The 23,182-nt window shown below is 39.9% G+C and overlaps 1 protein-coding gene across 2 annotated transcripts in view; it reads left to right on the top strand.

The window, feature by feature from the left end:
• OSBPL10 (oxysterol binding protein like 10) overlaps window positions 1–23,182 on the top strand; it is a 377,400-nt gene that overhangs the window by 209,364 nt on the left and 144,854 nt on the right. For both annotated transcript variants that reach the window (XM_059939069.1, XM_059939068.1), the window contains exon 4: window positions 12,658–12,849. In XM_059939069.1, the coding sequence (XP_059795052.1) occupies window positions 12,658–12,849 (192 nt within the window). The remainder of the gene's footprint in view (window positions 1–12,657; window positions 12,850–23,182) is intronic.

The raw sequence follows: 23,182 nt of genomic DNA, 5'->3' as shown, positions 1-23,182 counted from the left end.
CAGGTTCTTTTCTTTGCGGTCCAGAAATCATTTGTAGGGGAAAAAAAAAATCTTGTTGGCTCTGTATACTTGTCAAGTCTTGTGTCTGGATTGTTAAAAATCCTAGACACAAATTCCTTAGTGTTTTAAAAATAAGCTTAGCTTAGTTTTAGCATAAGCTTGTGAACCTGTGGTTTGTTTCTCTTTGGCAAGGAGTGCCTTAGGGAGAATTAGGGAGGGGTTACGTAGGTGCAGAATACCTACCTGTGTGTGTTACATGCAGATAACAAGTCCAGTAGGAAAGAGGAGGGCAAATATCAGTAGCTTCAAAGGTTCTGGTCAGATACAAAATTTTAGGAAAATTGCAGCTTCCTGTTGCTACCACCCCACCTCCCACCATGTGGGTTGTTAAGGTGCTATTTACCCAGATTCCCTAAGTTATTAGCAAATCCTGCATTTCTGTCTTAACTTCATCAGTAATATCAAACTTGAAATAAGTAATTTCAAGTGGGATTTATTCCACGGATCCTGTAGGATTCTGCATGCAGCTGAGGCATGTTGACAGTGGTGTGATTTAATTTTTTTTTCTGTGGGAAGCATTTTGAAACACAAGTAAGAGTGCCCTTTTGAGCTTCCTGCTTTTGTGCCTGAGCATTTGGGGAGGAGATAATGATCTCTAAGTAGATAGGAGTGCCTCTGTCAGAGATGAGTTATTGATTGTAGGAAAATCACATTTGCTTCTTAAAATGATCTGTCTTAGAATTGCACTTTGGACTTTCCATCCCTGTGGCTGGGTTGACCCACTGGTAAGTGATGGAAGTTTAAACATAAAATAAGAGCCCCCTTTCTGCCATGTTATGGAGTGATCATTTATAGAATCCCTTGGCATGCAGTCTCCTTTTGTTCTGTGATTCATTTCTGGCATAAAGTATCTTCTAGGTCGATGATATTGAGATGTGAGAGGAAATAGGGAAGGGAATAAATCATGAAGTGCCCATCTGCAGGGCAGTACAATTTAACCATGAAAATGATCCAGTAGAGATGATCTGTGCTATGTAGACATATATAAATTGTATGCAAATAACAAGTTAATGCCTGAATATGGCCCTGAGGAGGAAAGCTTGCTGGAACCCATTGTTCTCATTTGCTCATCTTTCTGAGCCTCTGAATCAGCCCCAGGTTATACCAGGTACTCTGGCTTGCCTGGCCATTGTCTGTAATGTCTAATTCAGGAGCTCTTCTTTCCAGTCGTTACCTCTCTGACCTCATCTCTTACTGCTCTGTGCCTTGCTCACTTCACCCCGGCCATGCTGTCCTCCTTGCTCAAACGCGCCAGGTGGACTCCTGTCCCAGGACCTTTGCACCTGTTGAGTTTCTACCTAGAATGCTGTTCCCCAGTTGTCAGAGCATGGCTCACTCCTTTGCTTCACTCAGGTCACCTTCTCATGAGGGCTTCCCTGGCCACCTATCTAAAATTGGTAAGCCCTCCCGCTTTTGTCTATCCCTGCTTTGTATTACTTTTATCTATTATTCTTGCTTTAGATTATTATATATTATCTAAAACACTTTATATTTTAAGTCTATCTGTCTCTTTGCCTCCCCAGAATGCCACTTCCATAAGGACAGGGATACTTGTTTGTTTAGTTCACTGTTGTATCTCTGTTGCCTAGAGCGGTGTCTGGCACATAGTAGGTGCCCAATAAATACCTGTTGAATCTCTCAATTATGTGTGTTGGTTGAAACAGTACCAGGTTGCTTTTTGGACATTTTGGGCTTGGGTATAATTAAGTGGGGGTGGTGTGTCTTTTCCAGACTCCTCTGCCTCTTGGAAAAGGAGAGGGATATCTCCCTCTCCTTTGAGTCATTGTTGGTATTTTAAAAACTAGGTTTCCAGGGAGGGAGCAGTGGTGTAACCAGTGGTTAAAATTGAGGTTGGGGGTATTCATTGCTCTTATTTACTGCGTTTGTAGCACTTGCGAGTTGAGGCCTGTGTCAGATTCCACAGGGTACACAGTGGCTGGATGCAGTCCCTTGGCTGGAGGAGGTCACAGTCTAGGGAGGACAGTGAAGCATGGACAGACCACCCGTGGGTAAAACACACTAAGTGCTACGAGGGGTGTGAGCTGCATTTTATTCTTGATATCTGTAGATATACCATTGCCCCTATTATTATGGATAATTGATTAAAAAACTTTAAATCCATGTATTTTCGCCTTAAAGAGCTTACTGTTTGAGTTTTTGAGAATTGGCATGCTTACGGGGCTTTGATATTATAAAGGATTTTTTTCCCTCCACATGCTAATTAAGCTATTAGTTATGGTTATAAAGAGTTGTGGTGGCTTTTTCAGACCTCAGTTGAAGAGAGTGGGTGAATCACTCTAGCAAGTGCAATGTAATGGCCCACGGAGGCAGCTCGCTTGGACTTGACTCCCAGCTCCATTGTTTACTAGCTGTGTGACCCAAGGAAAGATACTGAATCTTTCTGTGTCTTATTTCTGAAATGGAAACGATAGATCTACCTCATGGTATCATACAGATTTATTATAAATTTTTATTTTAAAGATTTACATTATTTAAAAATTTATTAAATCTTTTATTATAAATTATAAAAATGATTTAAGGTGTGTATATAATACTTAAAACAGCTCATGGCACATAGTGGGTGTCATGTAAGTGTTAACTATTATAAATATGCTTGTAATTAAATTTATAACCGTCATTACTGGATCATGGTAAACTCATCAGTCCAAACAAGTCCTTCTCTTAAAAATTTTTTTTTAAGAAACTCTTATAATTATTTTTCTTTTTTCCTGGCTCCTATTCCCCTGTCAGCATTAATTCCTGGCATACATTATGTGTCTTTGTTTGCCTTGTGTATGCGTTTTGAACTTACCTAAGTGGTATTGTCCTGCTGGTCTTATCATTTTCTTCTTAAACTTTTCTAACTCAGCAGTATGTTTATCAGTGTTGCTCTACATACCTCTAAGTCATGACTTCTAACTGATGCATGTGTATTATTGTATGAAGAGTCTACTTTTTAGTTATACAGACTCTTACTGCTGTCCACCTACATTGCCTCAAACTCCCCACCTTCATCACCTGGGAGCATCCTTGTATCTATCCCTCTGGATACATGTGACTGGGAGCATATTTGTTGGGTACCTGCCCAGCAGAAAGTTTGAGGATCATAGGGAACATACATATATATTTTCACTAAATTCTGCTTTACTGCTACCAAAATGGCTGCACCAGTCTACCCTCTCACTAGCAATGCAAGGGGTTCCAGTATCTTTGCATCCTTGCCATTATTTGGGGATGTTTTACTCTTTAATTTTGGCAAATCTGGTGGGTATACAATCTCCTGGTGATTGTAATTTGTATTTCTCTGATTACCTTGATATATTATTAGCCATTCCTGAATCTCCTGTAAATTGCCTATTCTTATCCTTTGCCCGTATTTTTTGCTGTGTTTTCTGACTTCTTTCTCTAGGAGCTCCTTTTATATTCTAGATATTAATCTGTCTTCTCCAAGTCTCTACACACTTGTGATTTTTGTCTACAGTGTCCTTGTTGAATAGAAACTCTTACTTACAATGTAGTCAGATCCATCAAATTGTTCAACTTGTGATTTACACTTTTAGTCTTGGTTAAGAAATGCTTTTCTGCATGTTACATAACTTTTCTCCTACCTTTTCTTTTGTTAGCTTGTAGTTTTACTTTTTACATTTAGATTTTTGCCTTTGTATATCCTGTAAGACAGAAAGCCAGCAATATTTTTGCTTTTCCCAATAGCATTTGTTCTCTCCACTGGTTTATGGTGCTGCCTCTGTAATATACCAAGTTCTCCTATATACTTAACATGTTCTCACACCCTCTTTTCTAGTTTTTAGTCCAATTGCTAATTCCTGCATGAATACCATATAGTCATCGTGGCTTTGTTGTTTGTTAGTACTTGTATCTGGTGGGAGGGTGAGCCCCTCTCCTTTTTCTGAATTAACTTGGCTCTTCACAGACCTTTATTCTCCTATTTATATATTGTAATAAATTTGTTGAGTTGCTCAAAAAATCCTACTGGAATTTTTATTAGAACAATTATATAATAATTCGGGAGAAATGACATCTTTATAATAACTTGTCCAATTCATTCACCTGGGTGTGTCTTCATCTTCTCAATTCCTCATTGATTTATTTTCACAGATGTAAAGAAATCTTCTCCACAAAAGTCTTCTGTATTCCTTATTGGATTAATACCTGTACATCATAGTTTTATTGTTATTTTGAATATCTTATTTTCTACTGTATTTTCTAGTTGGTTATTGCTGATACAGAGGAAGGCTGTTGACCTTTCTAAGTTCATCATATATGTGGCAACTTTGTTGGACTCACTAGTGTGCTTTCTTTTTATTTTTTTGTAAAATGGTCACACCTACAGTCAATGACATTTTTGTTACTTCTTATCCTTCTACCTCTTTTTCTTTTTTTGTTCCTATTTTGTTGGCTAGTGCCTCTAGAACTGTGTTAAACAGTGATGATATTGGAATCCTTATCTTGTTTCTAAAGCTAAAAGCAGTGAAACTAAAATTTCTGTATTAAGTCTGGAGGTTGCCCTAGGGTTTTGGTGGTTGTTCTGGGTTTTTGGTGGTTGCTCTAACATAACTAAGTTAAATCAACTTCTTTCTAGTCCTTGTTTTCAGAGTTGTTTTTTTCCTATTGAAACAGCTATTCAGCATTAAAAAGTCTTTGTTTCATGTTATTTACAAACAACATATATAAAATAAAATGATTTTCTTTGAGGATCTGCAGTTCTAAGAGAATATATAGTACAGTTATCCTGCTTTCAAAGGAGTGTTGCATGTGTATTTTTGCGATAGGTGAATGTGCAAGAGGAAAGGTGAAAATGGATAAACTGGTATCAGCTTTCATCCTTTCTATCAAATGTTTTAGTGTCAACCTTGTGTCAGACACTGTTTCAATGACTTAAATCCTCATTTAATTGAGAAGGACCAGCTGGAGGGCCTGAGTCTCTCATCAGGCTTTTTTAGTTAAATCTTGACCGAGGCTCGTAATTTGGGTCCTCTTTTGGTATATTTCATTTTATCTTTTTGAGGCTGTAGTTTTTAGATCTATAAAGTGGGAGGACTAGACTTGAGATTTCTTCTAGCTCTAAAATTCTGTAATTCCACAGCAGGACAATAGAAAGAGGGAGCCTTCACGCTTTTAGAATAAAGCATCGAAAAGGAGTCTTGGTACGTGGAATCACAGGGTCCCAAGTAAAGGATGTGGATAGAAGGTGCAAGAGCTGAGAGGGTGGGTGTGTGGAAGGTTTTAAAATTGCACATGACCACTTCTAGGTGGATCTGCAAGATGGCGGGAGTGGGGGAAGTGGGAAAAAATAGTGGTGTGTGATATGCCAAGTGCATGAGACCAATGCTTTCAGCCCAGTTGTTTTCTGTTTTTTGTTTTTGGCCTTGCCATGGGGCATGCAGGATCTTAGTCCCCGACCAGGGATCAAACCTGTGCCCCCTGCAGTGGAAGCACAGAGTCTTAACCACTGGACCACCAGGGAAGTCCCTTTCAGCCCTTTTGGGACCTTCAGCTTGACCTGGACAGAGGCTGGGCCAGAGTATGCATTAGGGATTCTGGAGCAATTGGATTAGCTGTTAGAGAAGAGTCAGCAGAATTTATTTGGTGGCTGAAAATGTTGGGAGAACAGGCAAGCTGAAAATGTCAAGATTTCTATCCCTCTATTTGCAGGAAATGGAAATATATGCATTTTGCTTGCCCTGATTTTCAGAGATCTAGCATTTGCATGTATAATCAGGATGATATGTTTAGAAGCAAGCTAGAGCCTTCCTCTCTGGGGAAAACCACGATTTTTCCTTTGCAGACATGTTTGTGTGCATTTTAACAGAATCTTGGTATAAAGTTAGTGAAAAGTGTTTAAGGTGTATTCAAGATTCACAGATGACAATGGAAATTTCCTAGGCTTGGTAACTTAGAGTTGAAACTCCTATTTCTGTAAGAGGACAGGAATTTGGAAAAGTAGAGACAGCTGAGTATAATTTTGAGAAGTTAATCATGGCAGTGAACTTGGAAAATGTCCCAGTTTAAAAAATTTTATTTCTACTTTAGGTCTGTTTTAAGCTGAGGTAACAGAATATTAAAAAGCAGAAACAAACAAATAAAAAGCAGGGCAAAAGAAAAGGTTCATATGAAGCTATTAAGCAAAATAGTAGGATAGATTCATTTTAAAAACACTCCACATTAAAAAAAAAAAAACGCCACATTTTATTGAGATGTTGACCGCCAGGAAAACAAAAATCTGAATAATTTTAAGGCCCTGAATGTAATATTTTAAAAACTGTTATGCTTTTCCCTTTTGGTTGATTTTGAGGTATGTTTCCTTTTGGAAGAAAAGGAATAAACCACAATTTTTATGATTAGCTTTCACATCTTTAGAAATGGCATATTAATTTGTTTTTTTAGAGGAGAGAGAAGGAATGTGATGAAATGATTTTAGTCAGTTGAATTTATTTTTCACAAAACATAACCAGGCCGGTTTGATTTTTCTGCCTCCCCTGGGCTATTTTATTCTGAAATATAGTGTCTTTTTTCCCGTTGCTGTGAAAGAGTTCAAGGAAGTGAGGAAAATATGCACCAAAATTATATGGCATTTGAAGGCTGTTATAATTGACTCTCAGCAATTTTTCCCATCAGAAAAATTTTCTACAGAAGCAGTTGCCATGAATGTACATTTAAGATATTCCCCTCCCCTACTCCTTTTCAGCTTTTTAATTTCAGCTGCAGCAAGCTTAATTATAAATTTTTGATACAAGTTTTAAGACGTTTTTATGACCAGCTGATGATCTTTTCAGTTTGAGGGTTTGTTTATTCCAAAATCCTAATGGGAAATTGCTCATTACTTATTTATACTAATTCTTTGCTTTTGGTACCCATGTATCATTGGAGCAATCTACAGGCACTTCGTGTTCTACAACAGATAGGTTTTCAAAAACGTGCAATCATAGTAAATGTACTTTGTACTTTTTTCTCTGAAGCAAACTTTTTTAGTAATTAGGATGATTACTCTTAATTTACCTTCTTTTTTTTGTAAGTTAAGGAAGTTAAGGTAAGGCTATGTCTGCTTAAGGCACTTGGATGAAAACAACCTTTAAATCCATATACTTGACTCTGGGCCCACTTAACAATCATTCACCTACTCGGTACCCAAAGGCCTCATTTTTATTAATTTTTGAATGATAATGATGACATTTATTGCATGCTTCCTATATGGCATGTGCTTTACCTATCTCTTTTCATGTTACTCTCCAACAACCCATGAGGTAATGTTAGCATTTTAGAAATGAAAACACCACGTTACTTTACTAGGCCACACAGCTCATGAGTGGCAGAGCGCAGATTTGAAACCAGGCCGTCAACTTGAGAAACCGTGGTCTTAACCACTCACCCACACTGTCCTGTGGGACTAGATCATCTCCTCTTGCTGCTTTTCTGGACGGTAGTCCCGTGATTCTGTTCTAAGCTTCCCAGACTAGACTGTCTCTCTCCGGCTTGTTGCTTGGTTTCCCTGCTGGAAATATTCTTTCTAGTGCTGCGTCTCCCTTTCCAGTCACACCTTTCCTTTCTGACAGTTTGGGCCAGTAAATACAAAAAGGATGTCTGTGTGTCCCTGCCTTGAAACCTTGGGAAATGTAGAAATCCAAGGAAGAAAGAAGGGAAAAACCAAGAGGTTGGTAAATATAACACCTGATTACAGGTGGAATCCTGGGTGGGGTCTGAGCATCTGTGCTGTGTCTTACCTGCTACCTGTTCTCTTCTTTGGCATCACCCCATTTGTCAGGCAGGAACCCCACTTACCTACTGCTACTTGCTGAGGGAGGGGGCACAGGGGGTGACTCTCCTAAGTAAAGAGTGGATCTCACTCCCGGGTAGGAGCCGTTACTCTTGCCTCAGAATTTTCTGCAGATGGCACACTTGGCATTTCTAGTTGCTCCCTTGAAGTCAATATTTGGAGCAAAACCTTGACATGTTTTTCCTCAAACTTTGATAATATTTTGTTTTAAATTAGTAGCAGAGAGGTTTGTGTATGACATCTAAGTGTAATTTTCTTTTTTTTTCAATATAGCTGTGCCACGCAGCTTGCAGGATCTTAGTTCCCCAACCAGGGATTGAACGCGCGCCCTTGGCAGTGAAAGAGTCCTAAGCACTGAACCGCCAGGAAATTCCCTAAGTGTAATTTTTTTTTAATTAATTAATTAATTAATTATGTATTTTTGGCTGCGTCAGGTCTTAGTTGTGGCACGCGGGCTCTTCATTGCTGTGTGCAGTTTTCTCTCTAGTTGAGGAGCATGGGCTCAGTAGTTGTGGAGCGTGGGCTTAGCGGGGGCCACTAGTGGCAGCATGAGGGATCTCAGTTACCCGACCAGGGATCGAACCGGTGTCCCCTGCATTGCAAGACCGATTCCTAACCACTGGACCACCAGGGAAGTCCCCCTAAGTGTAATTTTCAAACACAACCTGGACATTTTCGACAGGCCACCTTTTGGAAAGAGCCGCTTGTTTGTAGTAGTTGCAGTTTGCTGCCTTTTCTGCCTTTTTCTCCGGGTGCCTGATGACCTATGGGATTTATCAAGAGAGAGACTTGTTTTGCTCATATTTGCCCTGAGAGGAGACATGAGTGTGAATTAAACCATGAGAAACATACAGTGAATGGGAAATTAAAGGTTTTTTCGACTCAGATTTACTGCTTGTGAATTCAAGTGACAGCCATCAAGTAATGAGCGTGGGGTTAGACATCCACAGCAGAATCCTTTGGCTCCTGGGTGACTTTCCTGATTTATTGTCGTTTACATGCTAGTCCTTCAGGCAAAGGCGCCCCTTACCAGAGAGGTCTTCCTTTCTGATTTCTGATGGGTTCTCATTCTGCTTAGAATTTAGAAGTGTGGTTCCCTCTGCAGTCTTGCTGACCATGTAGGTTCTCCAGTAATTATTTAATTACATTTTGGGCTGCATCACGACTTTGACCCTGTAGAAAATAAGGAGCAGGTCAGTGACTGCTTACAATTCTGTGCTAAGTGGCTTCTTAACATTTTAAAAATCAGTAATGCCTTCATCGATCAAGTTTTAAGGGCTATAAGGAGAGAAACAATCTTTGGCCATGCAGGCACTGTGCTAAGTATTTTTTTGCATGATCTACTTTAATCCTTATGATGGCACGTAAGGGTCAATATTATGATTCCTTTTTTAAAGATTAGGAAATTGATGCTTAATAAGAAAGCTTAACTCACTTGAGGCCACATAGCTGGAACCTGGTAGAGCTGGGGGTGTGGGCGAAACCTGGCTGTCTGGCTTCAAAGCCCAGTGAAAAAATCTGCCTTTTCTTGGGTTGGAATAAGGCTCCCAAACAATCAAAATGTATTTCAGAGTGGACCAAAGGGTGAATACGTTGTTCAGTAAAGTTCTTGATGAAAATGAAAACAAAACAAACAAACCAGAAAAACAAAATGTATTTCAGTAGATTAATGCTTAGGCCAATTTGCGTCGTTGAAGAATTAAAGGCATAGCTTCTTTCCTCCTCTTCACTCCAAGGGGAAAGATTGAAGCTGAAAGTAGATGATTGTTGTATTTCATTGTGATCAAGGTATACTTAATTCTTAGACCACAGATTTCTCCAGTTACCTGTATATAAGCTGACTTAAAAGCAATACACTGCCTCCTGACTTTATCTGTCTTCCTATTAATTCTGTCCAAGTTCACATCCAGAGAAATTTACAAGCTACCGTGGTACTACAGGCTAACACAAAATTCTGATTTCTACCCTGGCTCCCACCCTGCTCCCCAACCCCTTGGAGATTTGTAAAATTGTGGATCATTAACTTTTAACAATGTTTAGACTTGTGACTGTTATCCAAGGCTGGAGGCTTTGAACTTCCTGTCTGGGTTGCTTTGTACGCCACCCGTGTCTCTTTATCTCCCTCAATTCTACTCAGGCTTCAAATTCTTTGCCCTCAGAACAGTCTCCTGTGATGAAATCAGCTCGCCTTGATCTTTCTCTTCTTCACTTTGACATTTTCTGGCTGTATTGCCAAATTAGCGTCTTGTCATGCCCTTCCTTACTCTGTGTGTGTGTGTGTGTGTGTGTGTGTGTGTGTGTGTGCGCGCGCGCGTGTGCGTGTGTGTATCGGTCTCGCTGTCTCTGTGTCTGTGCTCTTATATCCCCAGCAGTAGTATAAACATCTGTGGTGAAAGATGGCCTCATACATCTCATGTTTCACCTTGACATCACACATCAGATATTCTCCTTGGCACATAGTAGGTATTTGATAATTGGAATAGAGAAACTAGCATGAATCCAGCATAGCATCTAACTGCCTTTTTTTCTCAAGCTGAAATGAAGTGTAGAAACATTTAGAACACAGCTTTTTAATGTAGAAAATCTTGGATCAATAATCCATTCACATGGTTCAGAATGAAAGAATATGAAAACTATGCAGTGAACAATCTCCCTCCCTCTCTGTTCCTACTCTCTCATTCCTAGCTTCTCCATGAATAAGTAGCCCACTTTGAGTTTCATGTGTATCCTTCTAGAGTATTTTTTGTTTTAAACAATGATTATAAACAAATGATAAAGACAGTAATTTTCCACATTTAAAAAAATTATTTATTTATTTATTTATTTATTTTTGGCTGCGTTGGGTCTTTGTTGCTGCGCGCGGGCTTTCTCTAGTTGCGCGAGCGGGGGCTACTCTGCATTGCGGTGCGCGGGCTTCTCATTGCGGTGGCTTCTCTTGTTGCGGAGCACGGGCTCTAGGCACGTGGGCTTCAGTAGTTGTGGCTCGCGGGCTCAGTAGTTGTGGCCCGCGGGCTCTAGAGCAGAGGCTCAGTAGTTGTGGCTCACGGGCTTAGTTGCTCCGCGGCATGTGGGATCTTCCTGGACCAGGGCTTGAACCCGTGTCCCCTGCACTGGCAGGCGGATTCTTAACCACTGCGCCACCAGGGAAGCCCTAATTTTCCACATTTTGACACAGAACTTTGCATACTATAGAACAGTTAGGAACCTTGCTTTTTTCACTTAACTGTATAGTTTAGAGATTTCTTTTTCCAGACCAGTTCACGGAGACCTTTCTTATGATCCTACTACATCCTGGTCGTGTTCCGTCATGGAGGTGTGCCGTGTCTTATTAACCTGTCCTAGACGGAGGGACATTTGCATTGTTTCCCATCCTTTGCCATTAAACATATGACTTTGGTGACTACTGGGCACAGATGCCGTTCCACCTGGGTGCAGGTGTATGGAGGAGACATTCCCAAACAGGGCATTGCTGGATCATGGGGAAGCGAATCTGTAACTGGGACAGGTCCTGCCAGATTGCCCTCCTCGCGCTTTCTGCCACCTTATACTCCCACAAACCCATCTGTCTAAGGTCCTGTCAGTAGACTGGGTACTCATACTTTAGGATTTGTGCCAATCCAGTGGGTGAAAGATGGTATATCTAAATGTGGTTTTATTGTATGAGTACAGTTGAACATGTTTTCATATAATTTAAGGGCCATTTGTATTTCTTTTTTTTTTGTGAATTGTCTGTTCATATCTTGACCTATTTTAATAGTTTGTTGTTCTTTTTAATTCCTAGGCACTATATTCCTATTTACAAATTAGAATGATGAGCCTTTTGTCTGTGAAACTAGTTGAAAATATTTTTCCTAGTTTATCAGTTGGCTTTGTCAGTGGCAGGAGTGGGTTTTTAAAATTTGTTTCATGTGCAGAAGTTTTCAATTTTTAGGGCGTCAAGTTTATTGAGCTTTTCTCTTATGGCTTTTGGATTTGGAGGTGTTAGGTCTTCCCTACCCCAAGGCTACATGTTTTCTTCTAGTGCTTTTTCTTTTTTTTCTCTTAAGTCTTTGATCCATTTGGGGGTCTGTGATCGGAGAGATAAATCCAACTTTGTTTTTCAGTTGGCTGCCCAGTTATCCCAACACCAGTTATTGAAAAATTCATCTCCACTAAGTTGTGATGCCGTCCTTATCATGTACTCAGTTGTTATTTGGATGATATGTTACAATAGGATGAAATACCAGCACTGCACTGACAAATGGGGATTAATTGGTGGATTACTTGGTACATTCATTCACTTATGCAGCAAACATGTATTAAGTACTTAATGAATAACAGTCATGATGTGCCAGGTCTTGGGGATATAAAGATGAGTTTGAAAGAATCAAAGTTTAGCTGGGCAATGAATATAACCTCGATGTAGTGGAAGAAGAGCACAGAGGGGCTGAGACAGACAGGGGATGCTCCACGCAGCACAGAGCGTTCAGCTGGCTTTGCTGGCGGGAGGGGAGGGCATTTAGGAAGAGGAGCACAGCACCCCGAGAGCCCGTGGTGTTGGGGGCCTCAGAGTAGCTCTCCACGGCCATATTTTGGGGCAGGAGACATGACCGGAGGCGAGACCAGAAGCGTAGTTAATGGAGACAGTGTCTCTGGCCTGAGTGAGTGTGGGATTAGAGCATGTAGTGCCGGGCACCTCCCCAGCTCCTCGTCCCTCTAAAGACGAAGGGGAAAGCCTGAGAGGTCCAACATAAACGGAAGCCAACACTTGGTTGTGTTCTGCTGCAGGTCGGTTGTTGAGTTTTGATGCCTGTTGCTTATTCTAGACGACTCCAAGCTCCCGAAGCCGAAGTCTCACGTTGCTCCCCCATGGAACACCCAATTCTGCATCTCCCTGTAGCCAGAGACACCTCGGTGCGGGGGCCCCCGGCGTGGTCACAATCACACATCACAAGTCGCCTGCTGCCGCCCGAAGAGCCAAGAGTCAGTATTCCGGCCAGCTTCATGAAGTCAGAGAGGTACGTCTTGTTCTTCTCCTAGGTTCAGTCTTCTGTGGGAGGTGAGGGCTGTGATGTTGCTCTGCCAGCTTCTCTTCCTTTGTACCGTCTTGATTGATGGAGATAGAGGACCAGAAGCAAACCTCCCAGACACAGCCATGACAATCCCTCCTGGTTTAAAAAAAATAATTATTTCTGGGAATTCCCTGGCTGTCCAGTGGTTAGGCTGCGCGCTTCCACTGCAGGGGGCATGGGTTGATCCCTGGTCAGGGAAATAAGATCCCGCATGAAAAAAAAAAAAAGGTTAAAAAAAATTATTTCTGTTTCTTGAGTTAAGTGAGTTTTAGGAGACCTCTGCCAGAGCTCAGAAAGCAGAGGACACCAATCCATAGTAACACGGAAGGAGATGGAAGGGCCATTCATTAAGGCCTCCATGCTCACAGCAGAGAAGAGAAAGAACAGAAAGAGGGTAATTAGGAAATAATTGAGGGCATTTTGAAACTCAGGAAGTGGTGGACCTAAAGCTGGTTTCCCCTTTTCTGCTTCACTTTATGAAATGCTTACCTGCTCTCACCATCACATATACACTCCAGGGAGGTGTGGGGCAGTGAAAAGAGCACTGTCCTTGGAAGCAGAAGACTCTGTTGCCTTAAAGCTTGGAACCCAAGTTTCTGCATCCATGAAATGGGAATAACACAGGCCCTACCAGCCTCTCAGGGGAGATTTGAGGATCACAGATGATAGTGTACATGAAAGCCCTTCCACTGGGTATGCCTTAGGGGTTATGTTTTGTTTTTACTTTTGATTCACTGGGAAGTCATCAGTTTGGGGCTCCCAGGTCCTTAGTATTTGTATCGTCCTTTGCGACTGTTGCCAAGAACAGACTGTGTAATATCGCTTATATGTGAAATCTAGAAAAATGGTACAGATGATCTTATTTGCAAAGCAGAAATAGAGACACAGATGTAGAGAACAAATGTATGGATACCAAGGGGGGAAGGAGGGGTGGGGTGAATTGGGAGATTGGGATTGACATACATACACTACTATGTATAAAGTAGATAACTAATAAGGACCTACTGCATAGCACAGGGAACTCTACTCAATGCTCTGTGGTGACCTAAATGGGAAGGAAATCCAAAAGGAGGGGATATATGTATCCATATAGCTGATTCACTTTGCTATACAGCAGAAACTAACACAACATTGTAAAGCAACTATACTCCAATAAAAATTAATAAAAAATTTTAATTTAATTTAAATAAAAAAAAATTGTATAAAATAAATGATCTTCATCTTAGTTTTCTAACTTGTGTTGAGTGCTGAGGCTTTTTGCCCTGCAGCTGACTTGTGTAGGCACCAGCTTGTCCTCTTAAAGAAGTAGCAGAGTCCTTACTCCGTGTCAAGCAGGAGAATGGGGCTCCCAGAATAGGGTCTTGCTATGGCTTGAATCAGCATGCATCTTGTTTTATTTTTTAAATGTCGTGAGCCAAGTAGTGCTGTGTCAGCTGGCTATCTTGTTCTAATTCTGGCCCAGGACAGAAAATCTGAAATCTTCTGATTCAGATCTGTAGATGCATATGAAAGACACTTTTGGATAGATTTACACATGCATATACCCTTTATTGCCTAATAAAGAAAAGGTACAGAGTCAGATGTTCTCTTTGAGATAGTCACCCTGATGTGAAAAAAAAAAAAACACAAAAACTGTTTGGCTATGAGCTTAATTTCGCTACCTTGGATGATATACGAGCAGTGATTGTGGTGCACATGGCTTTTCACTTGTCATGGTACCTTTTCAAAAAGCTATATTATGGAAAAACTTTGAATGTACACAAAGCAGAAGAGAATAATGGTCCCCATCACCCAACTTAAGTAATTCCAAACCTCTGTTGTTCTTTTTTCATCTATTTTCCCCCCTTTCTTTGGGGTGAGTTGAGTATTTTAAGGAAATCTTAAATATTTTATCATTGCCAGTAAATGTTTCAATATTTATCCAACAGATAAGGACTTTAAAAAAAAACCAGGAAAACCGCAATACCATCATGTCGCTGTTATGTAAACCTCATTGCATATATATTTTGCAAGTACTTTAGAGACTTTAACCTTAAAAAAAAAAAAAGAAAAGAGTAAGTTCATGGTATTTTGAGAATTCTTTTAATTCTAACAAATCTCTGATAGACTTAACTATTCTAAGTGTTGATAGGAGGCCTGGTACATATGAAAACAAAAGGAGGAGGTGGGTGCTTGTGTTTAGTGAGCAGTGGCCCAAATAAAAGTTGGGGGACCTGGCTTAACTTTTAGTAGCATTTGATTTCATATAATGCCAAGATCTGTTCTACATCCATTTTTAAGAATTCAAGTTTTTAAAAGGATAAGAGTATGTTCTTTGGGTATGTCTGTATAAAAACGTTTAATTGTATGACGTATATAATGCAGAAGAAATCTACAGAAGATCAGAATAACCCATGACCCTGCCTCCCTTCACATAACCACTGTTAACCTTTCAATGAATTACTTCTTTTTTTTTTAAACTTTATTTTGTGAGATTCCAAAGAGAGAAATACTCATTTTCTTTTTTTACTTTTCTTTTATTATTTTTTAAAAATTGAAGTATAATTGATTTACAATGTTGCATTAGTTTCAGGTGAATTAACTTCTTTTTTTAATATATGAGTTACATATGTAGATATGTAAAAATTCTATAGTATAATCTAAACTTTGTAAATGACTTATCATATTTTTTCTTATATTATTATCATATTATTTCTTATCATATTATTATCATATTATTTTCTCTCCATTTTCCATCAGTGGTGGGAAATATTGAAATTTCCCAGGGAGTTTTCATTATATGACAAATAACTAGGTGACATGCCTCCATAGCTGTTTTGGTTTGGTTGTTGTACTCCTGGGCAACAACCAGGTATCTTCTTCAGGTGATTGCTTTTGTTTGTGATGACCTTGCTTGCTGAAAATTAATCGTAAGTGAGCTTGTCGAGATGTATACAAACACTGGCAGTTGAGGGTTGCAGGGTGGCGGACATCTTGAAGAGAAGGCGGAAGTTTTGATTCTCAAATTTCATGCCCAGCTTCCCTCCTGACTGGAGAAGGGTGACTGTTCTGTGACATCAGTCCTTTTATGATATGGACCAGTCCGCCTTGGGAACTGAGAAAATTTCATCCTGACCAGAAAGTTCTGCAGTTTTTTTTTTTGTTTTTTTGTTTTTTTTCTTTGTTAGATGTACCTTTATTTATTTATTTATTTATTTATATATTTTTAAACATCTTTATTGGAGTATAATTGCTTCACAATGGTGTGTTAGTTTCTGCTTTATAACAAAGTGAATCAGCTACAGATATACACACGTTCCCATATCTCCTCTCTCCTGCATCTCCCTCCCTCCCACCCTCCCCATCCGACCCCCCCAGGCGGTCACAAAGCACCGTGCTGATCTCCCTGTGCTATGCGGCTGCTTCCCACTAGCTATCTATTTTACATTTGGTAGTGTATATATGTCCATGACACTCTCTCATCCTGTCACATCTCACCCCTCCCCCTCCCCATATCCTCAAGTCCATTCTTTAGTAGGTCTATGTCTTTATTCCCATCTTGCCACTAGGTTCTTCATGGTCTTTTTTTTTTTTTTTTTCCTTAGATTCCATATATATGTGTTAGCATACTGTATTTGTTTTTCTCTTTCTGACTTACTTCACTCTGTGTGACAGACTCTAACTCCATCCACCTCATTACAAATACCTCCATTTCATTTCTTTTTATGGCTGAGTAATATTCCATTGTATATATGTGCCACATCTTCTTTATCCATTCATCCGATGATGGACACTTAGGTTGCTTCCATGTCCTGGCTATTGTAAATAGAGCTGCAATGAACATTTTGGTACATGACTCTTTTTGAATTATGGTTTTCTCAGGGTATATGCCCAGTAGTGGGATTGCTGGGTCCTATGGTAGTTCTATTTTTAGTTTTTTAAGGAACCTCCATACTGTTCTCCATAGTGGCTGTATCAATTTACATTCCCACCAACAGTGCAAGAGTGTTCCCTTTTCTCCACACCCTCTCCAGCATTTATTGTTTGTAGATTTTTTGATGATGGCCATTCTGACTGGTGTGAGACGATACCTCATTGTACTTTTGAAAGTATTAATCTCAAAGTATAAAGGCACCTCAGCTTTTGAATGCCACTGTATTTATTTATAAAATAACTAGAAGAAAATGGAATAGGGTTTTTAATCCAGCTGTACAGGGAAGATAAACTTATGGCCACTGAAGCAAGGGAGAAAATCATCGTCCACAAGACAGATGTGCCCGAATATCTGAAGAACAAAAGAAAAATAGCCCAGCCACAGGCAACAGAATCAATATTAAATGGAATGCCACAGCATGGGTGAAGATAGTGAGACAGTTTAAAAGATGAAATGGTTATTATCCAAAATATAAAGAATTGAGATCCCAAAGGTCAATACCCAAAGTCATCTCTGGAAGTGGCAAGGAGAGATGAATATAGAAAATTCAAGACGTGATATCATCGTGAAGAACAGGTGTATCCTCCTTAGCAATTCAAGAAATGGAAATCAGGACTACTTCGTCTATCAGATTACCAGAAATAATTGTAGGTTATGGTGGTAAGAAATATTGGCAGTGCTGCATATTTTCTTTTTGCTACAGTCTGGTGATATATAATAAGAACTAAACACAAAACAAAGCTCTTCATTGCCATTGACCCATAAATTCCCTGTTGGGAACTATATTCTGAGGAAATCCATGGAATTGGGGGTAGAGGAGGAAAGTTAATTTGGGTTAAGGTATTCATACTAGTAAAGTGAAAGATTCAACACAGAGCATTCTGGGAATGACTGAATAAACAATAATACACTTAACATGCTGAATTACTATATAGCAATTCAAGATAAATGTCTTGGGCTTCCCTGGTGGCGCAGTGGTTGAGAATCTGCCTGCTAGTGCAGGGGACACGGGTTCGAGCTCTGGTCTGGGAGGATCCCACATGCCGCGGAGCAGCTGGGCCCGTGAGCCACAACTACTGAGCCTGCGCGTCTGGAGCCTGTGCTCCGCAACAAGAGAGGCCACGATAGTGAGAGGCCCGCGCACCGCGATGAAGAGTGGCCCCCGCTTGCCGCAACTAGAGAAAGCCCTAGCACAGAAACGAAGACCCAACATAGCAATCAATCAATCAATCAATCAATCAATTAAAAAAAAAAAGTCTTGTAAGTATCATTTCTACTTGGACATGTGTATATAAAATAAGAAAATAAGAATAGAGAATATTGTACACACATTGGCCCATATGTCCATATTAATAAAGTCCAGAAAGTGTTTAAAAGAGGTAGTTCCAGAATTTTGGATTTTACTTGCGTTTAAAATTTAGAAATAGAATTTTCGGAGAACTTAGTGTTGCAGGTTTTAAAATTTGCCTGGTACGGATGTTTTTAAAGCGCAGTGACAATCTGTTACCACCATCTCATAAAAGCACATTTAATCCCCCCGCCCCCACCAAGGCATATAATCTTAGAATAAAGGGCCATTTATTGCATTGAATAAGTTTAGTTTTATGAAAACCATACTGCATTTCCCTTGTTTTTAATTTTTTATCTTATATTGGAAGAACATTCATCATGGATTGATTCCAGCCTATGAATCTGTGTTTTAAACCACTGATTAACACTGATTTTTTAACTGTCTCACCCTTATGCCCCGCTGTCCACAGGGTAAAGTTTGCACTCTTCAGTGTGGCAAACAAGGCCTTCTGAAGTCTGCCCATCTCTGCCTCTCCGTCTGGCTGCCTGGCCTCAGCCTTCCTCCTCCTCCCCGCCCTGCACTTCCTGCCTCCCTCTGTTGGGAGGTACATTGTGCAGTAGAACTTTCTGCCACCATGGAAATGTTCTATCACTTTGCGCCCCACCCCCTGGGGAGCCGTTACTTACATGAGGCTAATGAGCTCTTGAAATGTGGCTGGCCTAAATTGAAATGTACTTTAATGAACACTGCATGTGAAAGTGCACGTGAGATTTCAAAGACAGTACCCCAAAAAGGTAAAATGTGTCATGAATAATGTCTTAATACTCATGGCAGGTGGAAGTGAACATCTTTTCTATATGTTAGGTTAAATTAAGTATATTAAAATTAACTTCACCTGTTCCTTTTTATCTTTTTAAGTGTGCCTACCAGGAAATTTAAAATTACATATGTGTCTCCCATTAGTGCCACTGCAATTGTTTTATAAATAGAATCTAATATATTTTATTTTTATTTATTTATTAAAAAAAAAAAATATATATATATATTTATTTATTTGGCTGCGCTGGGTCTTAGTTGCAGCACGTGGGATCTTTGTTGCTGCCTGTGGGTTCTTTAGTTGCGGCTTGCGGGATCTAGTTCCCTGACAAGGGATCAAACCCCGGGCCCCTTGCATTGAGAGCGTAGAGTCTAACCACTGGACCACCAAGGAAGTCCCGAATCTAATATATTTAAAAAAATCAACTTGAGCCCCTAGCTGTTTAAGCATTTGATGATTGAAATGTGTCGTATTCACTTGTATTCTAACTTTTACACTTTAAGTGGCATTATAACAGGTTTTAACGTTATTTAACATTATTTAAATGGACACAAGTGCAGTTGGTACAGGTGTAGTGTAATTTTTATAAAATTCCTGTTCACTAGATGCTTTCTGAAAATATACACCCCTCATACCTGTTCATATGTGTGTGCTGTGTGTGTGTGTGTGTGTGTGTGTGTGTGTGTGTACACACCTGCATACATGAATTGAAGAGCATAAAGTAGGAAAGTCAGAGGTTTCTTCCTTTCCTAATTCTTCATTGCTGTTTCCCAGGAGTGGCTACTGAGGAAATGATCTGAGTGTCTGCACACATGACAGCACATGTCTTTGCGCAGAGCTGTGTGTATGTGTGGGACTATTTGTGGTCTCCAACAGGTTTTAACTATTTTCTTCCTGGGATTAGAGTTAAGAAAATTCTCTAAAGAGAGTCCCTACTAAAATTTTTCTCTAAGTCCAAATATGGTAATAGGCATGGACATAATAAACATTTGAACAACACAATAAGCTTTGTAGAGCCCGGGTTCTTCTGGCTTTGACCAAATAATTTTTTGTAGTTGTGACATTTGAGACTTAAATACACTTAATTCAGTAGGGAGACTTTGGACTCTGTAGCTTGATGACAGAAAAGGTCATGTTATTGCATTGTAATGGGTGAGGGTGAGGCATAAATGTAGATTTAATTAAGCGTTCAGTGATCATTTATTGACAAATAGCAATTATCCTTCTCTTAAACTTTTTAAAATTGTTACATAGCTTGCTTCCAGCCACATCACATCACGTACCTTTTTATTTTTTGGCCGTGCCGTGCGGCGTGCGGGATCTTAGTTCCCCGACCAGGGATCGAACCCATACCCCCTGCATTGGAAGCGCAGAGTCTTAACCACTGGATCTCCAGGGAAGTCCCCAGGCCACATACCCATTTGAAGAGAGGGCTGTGTGCTGCCCTGGTGTATAATGGGTAGATAAACTGTATTGAGGCCATGTCCTTTAATATGGTTTTGTTTTTTTGTTTTTTTTTTTTTAAACATCTTTATTGAAGTATAATTGCCTTACAATAGTGTGTTAGCTTCTGCTTTATAACAAAGTGAATCAGTTATACATATACAATATGTTCCCATTTCTCTTCCCTCTTGCATCTCCCTCCCTCCCACCCTCCCCATCCCACCCCTCTAGGTGGTCACAAAGCACCGAGCTGATCTCCCTGTGCTATGCGGCTGCTTCCCACTAGCTATCTATTTTACATTTGGTAGTGTATATATGTCCATGACACTCTCTTACCCTGTCACATCTCACCCCACCCCCTCCCCATATCCTCAAGTCCATTCTCTAGTAGGTCTGTGTCTTTATTCCCGTCTTGCCACTAGGTTCTTCATGGCCTTTTTTTTTTTTTTTTTTCCTTAGATTCCGTATATATGTGTTAGCATACTGTATTTGTTTTTCTCTTTCTGACTTACTTCACTCTGTATGACAGACTCTAACTCCATCCACCTCATTACAAATACCTCCATTTCATTTCTTTTTACGGCTGAGTAATATTCCATTGTATATATGTGCCACATCTTCTTTATCCATTCATCTGTCGATGGACATTTAGGTTGCTTCCATGTCCTGGCTATTGTAAATAGAGCTGCAATGAACATTGTGGTACATGACACTTTTTGACCTATGGTTTTCTCAGGGTATATGCCCAGTAGTGGGATTGCTGGGTCGTATGGTAGTTCTATTTGTAGTTTTTTAAGGAACCTCCATACTGTTCTCCATAGTGGCTGTATCAATTTACATTCCCACCAACAGTGCAAGAGTGTTCCCTTTCCTCCACACCCTCTCCAGCATTTATTGTTTCTAGATTTTTTGATGATGGCCATTCTGACCGGTGTGAGATGATATCTCACTGTAGTTTTGATTTGCATTTCTCTAATGATTAATGATGTTGAGCATTCTTTCATGTGTCTGTAGGCCATCTGTATATCTTCTTTGGAGAAATGTCTATTTAGGTCTTCTGCCCATTTTTGGATTGGGTTGTTCGTTTTTTTGTTATTGAGCTGCATGAGCTGCTTGTAAATCTTGGAGATTAATCCTTTGTCAGTTGCTTCATTTGCAAATATTTTCTCCCATTCTAAGGGTTGTCTTTTGGTCTTGTTTATGGTTTCCTTTTAATATGGTTTTAAATAAACCTTTCACAGAGTATAATGTGTGGAGGAGAGTGTGTTTATGTGGTTCCAGCTGTGTGAATTCATATGTATGTTTCTTCATTTAATGCACTGTCATGTTTACTTAATGCACATATAAGGAGGGATGCTTTAATGAGGTGCCATCTTTATAAATGATACTGACTCAGTATTCTCCCTTCAGGACGGTTTGGTTTGATTCTGATACACGCGGATGTAGTGAATGCCTGCTTAGAAACCTTGATTCATGTATACAACCTTTGCTATGGAAGCAGTAGCTGTCAGTACCCTAACGAATTTTATTAGCTGATCAGTGTTAAGGTAGTGGTCAGTACTGGCAGCACTGAATACAGCCCATCCCATCACCAGGGAAACCGCATTTAAGGTATAAAGTGCCTTTATCCTTTGTGTGAACAGAATGATTATTTTTAAAAATGTCCCAAATTAATTCTCCTGTGTACTTTTTGGATAAATGATGACCAGTAACCCTCAAGTGCATTGGAGTGGCGATTTGCAATCTCTCAAAATATGTCAGCCCCGGACTTCAGTTTTCAAAAACTGTAATGCAGAGTTCCTTAATAGCAGTTATTTCCAAATGTTTTTAAAGCAGTAGAGTATTATTCTCAAATAAAAATATTATAGATCCCTACTATATAAAAACAGTGCTTTATTAGTGCAGATTTACTTTAGAAGGTGGAATGGGCATTTACTGATTGATTCCAAGTTGACTTGGAATAGTATTTATGACCACCATTGTGATCTCTTAGTTTCTGTATCCATGCAATTTGAAACAAACATTTGGTGGTGCATGGAACCCTTTGGAGATCCTCTGAGAATCCAGTTTGAGAGTCACTGGATTTTGGCATTAGCAGTATTTCAGGTGAATAACAACAATAGCAAAGTAGTGAGGTCATGTCCCCTGTCAACCTCCAACTTGCTGTCTCTCAAACTGCTGCCCTGGGGGAAGGAAGCTCTGCCTGCTTAGGGCACCGCTGGGGGCATGCGGAAGGTGGGGGAGGCTGAGGGCGGAATTAACCACAAAAGGACTAACTGCCTGGTCTCCCGGAAAGTTGGGGTTGCTCACAGCTTTCTGTTCCTCACCTTGGTTGAATGATAGGTTCTGGCCTTGCTGGTTATAATTCTAATCCCTCTTTTCCCACTTTTATCCCAACTTCTCCCAGAATTCCTTCCTTACCCTCAGTTGATTCTCTTGCTAGGCTTGTTTTTCTTTCATTATTCTGTTACATTTGGAAATGAGGCATTTATTTGTTTACTTGTTTAATGTCTGACCCCTTTTGTCCATCAAGAGGTTTTTTTTTTAAAACCTCTTTATTTCTCAACCCTTAGCACAGTACCTGGCACGTAGTAGGTGCTCAATAAAAATTGGAGTAAATGAGTGATTTTTCATGAAGGGGATCATAGCCATTGGGAAACACTCCTCTGCAGATTTGGTTAAAAGCTTTTGGTGAGGAAGGGATTTCTTGCCCTGTAGCATATTTTTAGGAGAGTTACGGTCCCAAAACAGAAGCAATGGGGTGCTTGGGCCCAGGTGTATTATGTATTTACAGTGGGCTGCCTTCCACTCTGCC

This window comes from Balaenoptera ricei, chromosome 11 (genome assembly GCF_028023285.1).
Source record: "Balaenoptera ricei isolate mBalRic1 chromosome 11, mBalRic1.hap2, whole genome shotgun sequence".
In the NCBI taxonomy this organism is placed as follows: domain Eukaryota; kingdom Metazoa; phylum Chordata; class Mammalia; order Artiodactyla; family Balaenopteridae; genus Balaenoptera; species Balaenoptera ricei.
The sequence above is the reverse complement of the archived record's forward strand: the minus strand, read 5'-3'. Positions and strand labels throughout refer to the sequence as shown.